Source organism: Cibotium barometz, chromosome 21, assembly GCF_041138505.1.
Source record: "Cibotium barometz isolate CiBa-2024 chromosome 21, ASM4113850v1, whole genome shotgun sequence".
NCBI classification, from domain to species: domain Eukaryota; kingdom Viridiplantae; phylum Streptophyta; class Polypodiopsida; order Cyatheales; family Cibotiaceae; genus Cibotium; species Cibotium barometz.
The window spans coordinates 55837842-55841691 of NC_141066.1; the positions used below are offsets into that span (position 1 = coordinate 55837842).

At 38.9% G+C, this 3850-nt stretch overlaps 1 protein-coding gene across 2 annotated transcripts; it reads right to left on the reverse strand.

Moving 5' to 3' along the window:
* Nucleotides 1-404: 404 nt before the first annotated feature.
* LOC147627393 (gamma-glutamylcyclotransferase 2-2-like) lies at nucleotides 405-2739 on the reverse strand. Of its 2 annotated transcripts, XM_086816037.1 has the most exons (10): nucleotides 2605-2722; nucleotides 2484-2504; nucleotides 2162-2351; nucleotides 1985-2061; nucleotides 1827-1880; nucleotides 1672-1728; nucleotides 1519-1559; nucleotides 1305-1376; nucleotides 1051-1130; nucleotides 405-889 (listed from the first exon to the last, which is right to left on the reverse strand). In XM_086816037.1, the coding sequence occupies exons 3-10, from the start codon at nucleotides 2268-2270 to the stop codon at nucleotides 702-704; spliced, it is 678 nt and encodes a 225-aa protein (XP_086672163.1). In that variant the 5' UTR covers nucleotides 2271-2351; nucleotides 2484-2504; nucleotides 2605-2722; the 3' UTR covers nucleotides 405-701. The 2 variants fall into 2 exon arrangements, with proteins under 2 accessions (XP_086672163.1, XP_086672162.1); XM_086816036.1 differs by lacking the exon at nucleotides 2484-2504 and having other exon boundaries at nucleotides 2582-2739.
* Between the last annotated feature and the right edge of the window lie 1111 nt (nucleotides 2740-3850).

Consider the following 3850-nt stretch of genomic DNA (forward strand, 5'->3'; position numbering starts at 1 on the left):
GATCACCCGCAACGAAAAAGAGGGCAAATTTCTTTGAACACCCTCACCCTAACATAACTCTTTCTCTCTCTCTCTCTCTCTCTACACAACTCAAAATACATCTCCATGACCAGAGGAAGGTTACAGCAGGAAAAGAGAAAAAATTGGGCAATTTGTCAAGAAAGGCGAATCCTTGTAAGTTGAGGAAATTTGAGAAGCATTGGATTCTGATGAACGTCAATTTAATTTTGTTGGCCTTGAGGTTCTTACTTTTATATTCTCTCTCTCTCTCTCTCTCTCTCTTCCACGCGCAAGCCACCTTATATATATAGAAACTACATTTTCAGTGAAAAAATATGACGACGCATATGCATGGTGAGTGGAGAATTAGACACTGCCACGAAATAATGATAAGCTGAAGGAACTTTTTGTTGAAATTTGCCTAAAACATTGGAAAATGTGCTTCTCAAAAATGGGAGTGAAGGCATGGTTCCACATGGAAGATGTAGTAAACTGTAAGTGTTTGGTCTCTTGCAGAATATTAGTGCAGCTGCAGCACAAAGTGTGTGGGACGTGCATGCGCATGGCCGAGGGAATCAATGGAACATTCCCTGTAATTTAAGTACTAATTATGGTGTTAAGGGGGGGTTATGTTAAATCACAATGCTTGGCTTTTGATGAGAAAGCTAGGACTGAGAGGCCTGTGGGACAAATTACTGTGGTTAAGCAAGCCCATTGATGGCTTCTCCCGAGATTAGCATTTGCGGCAAATTGTTTTGGTCGCCCATAATGAAAACGTTCGTATTAATTACATTAGCTGGGGTTGATTGGTTTGTGCAATCGCCCTTCATCTCCTTTTGGATTCGCCTCACGGCATTTGCCAACTCCAATACCTCTCCATCCTCATGGCCTGTAATTATTAGATAGACAAGATGTCAGAAGGATTTTAATTGTCATAATTAAAGCCTAGAATAATATTCTTTTATATTTAGCGATGATTGCTCACTATTAATTTAATTAGCCCACCAATTAATTCAGATGCACTATGCTGATATTGTTGAACAAACCCACCAATGTCTCTAAGCGCTTCCACTAGACGGAAGAGGTAATCACAATTGGGCCCTGATGGACCTTTTGCGGTTGCAATTTGCCTGCACAAAAAAATAATAATAATAATAAAAGGCAAAGATGAGAACCCAAGAAAGAAAAATGGAAAAACGTGTAGGATATGTACTAATGAAACCTCGAAAAAATTTATTTTAAAAAAAAGCACGATTTCTCCGAATAAATTAAAAATGGCCGAAATATTGGAATTTGAAACCCACATGGCCATTGTCTGTGTGGGAGCTGCACCCAAGTAATATTTGTTCCTCCCTCTATCAAGAGTGGACATGAATCTAGAAAGGCATGCGCACAACATGAGGTTGTTTAATTAAATCGAGCTTGCTTTACCGCACAAATCAAGGCTTAAACAAAGCTATAATTAGAACATTACTCGTACTAAAACTTCAGGGAGAATTTGTCGAAAACATTACTTACACTAGAACTCCAGGGATGACTGGCTTGCTAGGTGACTCTTCCTGTGGGAAAATTTGCAACAAAAAAGTGGCCTTGATGTAGAGCAAAAATTGTTTGTAAACTTTGACTAATTGGGGGTTATTAATGTGGGGTTTAAGGGACTTGGAGATCCACCGTGAAAAATTCTAGAGTGTTTTGGAGGTCATATTCGCATTCCCTCACGCGTAGATACTGCACAGGACAACATTAGTGAGCTTTCACCTGCCACTAATTATGCCTTGAACAGCAGGATTTGGTGGGATGATTAACACTGATCTTAATAAGTTTACCTCCATTGCTCTGTTGGCGGACTCTGCATCTCTTATGCAGAAGGCAAAACCCCACTGTTTTAACATAAAAAAGATGCAAGTGAGAACCAAGGTGCGCATGATGTTTAATTAATTAGGCCAGGATAACATAACCAGAAGGCTCTATATTGGGAGCTTACACAAATGGCCTTTCTATCAGGCTCCAAGGTTGCAACTCTTGCAGGGAAGTCAGGCGTTCCTCGATGCTCAAAACAAGCTGCACGCACAATTATTAGTACACTACAAAAATCGCACTTCTCCACTAAAATCATCAAATCAATGCGATATTGGGATGAGAGACTAGCTGATATAATTACCAAGGTGAAAAGCTCTGCGATAGCCCTTAACGAAGCCTAAGATCTTGTCGTCGTATTGGAAGCCAGCTTTCCACAACAGAGAGGCATAGCCAAAAACCCAAAGCTCCATAGCTTAGCTTTGGGTGCAGATGAATAATAATTACTATGCAAAATGCAACTTCTTCTCGCGTGAAATATCTGGAGGAATTATCTGCGGGTGACAAAAAAATGATGACAATCATGTCAAATCCTCACAATGCACGCAGAAATTGAGACTAAATTAGATGTTGAAACATTAACAGGCAAGATGGCATTTGATACTCCTACATTTCCAAGATCGAACCTGGATAATTATTAACATCCGAGGCCACAAAATGCAGTATTAACTTAACACTGGATATAGAGCCAACAATATAGGAAACTCCACGATAATCTATCTACCTTGATTGGTCAAGACAACGCCATAGCTGCTAGCTGCCCACACAGAGAGGCGAATGAAAGGCAAAAGCAAAATGTACTGAGGGAAAAGAGGGGGGAGAAGTATAAGAGCCTGGATATATATTGTACAAATTTAATTTTCTGGTCTGTTTTTTTTTTTGAAGAATACAGGGATGGGCTTTATACATATATATATATATATATATATATTATATAAAGCTGATGTATTTTGCCCTAATATCGACCAGGTTCACTTCTCCATTTGGTGATAATTGGTGACAAAAAATGAAGGCCCTAGAAAAGGGCAGCAACAGAGGAGAGGGTATTGGAATTTGGGGGGTCACGTGCTTCTTGCTGCCCTCACCCTGGGGCTTCTACCTATCATGTTGTCCTAACCGATCCAAAATCTTGGGACTTGGAGTTTGTGTGCGAAGGAAGACACCTGTCACCAGTCCACCCACCACACCTTGCTGCCACTTGAAGTAGAAAAGATCTCTAGCCTCATACCCAGGCTCATCAACCAAAAAAAAAAGAAAAAAAAAGCCTTCTAGTTTATTTGTACCGGCTAGAATTAAGAAAAATAGGCTGAAATTTTAAGTAGCCCTTATTTTAAGGAATGATTTTTCATATATAACTGGCATATTCTAGAGATTTTGAAACAAAAATCGGATAGGTTTAAGATTTGCCCTTACTTTGATTGGTTGAAAAATATGTTTTTTTCGAGCACTACTCATGACATCCATTCGTATAGAAAAAACTTTTTTTTTCGAGCCAGTGACAAGTTGGAGTACAACTAGAGTCCCCTATTCAAAATCTCATTACTCACCGATTTTTATAACTATAAATTTTATCGGTTTTTGAAAAGGCAAGAGCAAATTCAATCGGTTTTTTTTATTTATTTTAACTAGTGCAAAATACACTAAAGGATGATTTATTACCATCTATATGTACAACATTGTCAACTCAACTGCAAGTCACGCAAAGGCCCACATTTATTTTTTGAAAAACAAAACACCCCTCCTCTCAAGGGAACCTTCTCATGTACAATAATATCTTTAGCATGTGGAGTCACCAACTTTGCATAATATCGCAAAATAGAGGCTGAGGTGGCTTCATTCTCACCATGCTCAATCATAGGACATAAGATATTGCTCTTAGGTTGCAGTGTGCACACATGCTTGATTTTTGAAGCGCACCCTTGCCCTTCCTTCAAAGTTGACAGGTTTGGTGAAATATAGCCAAAAAAATTTATATTTTAGTGTAATTTGTGAT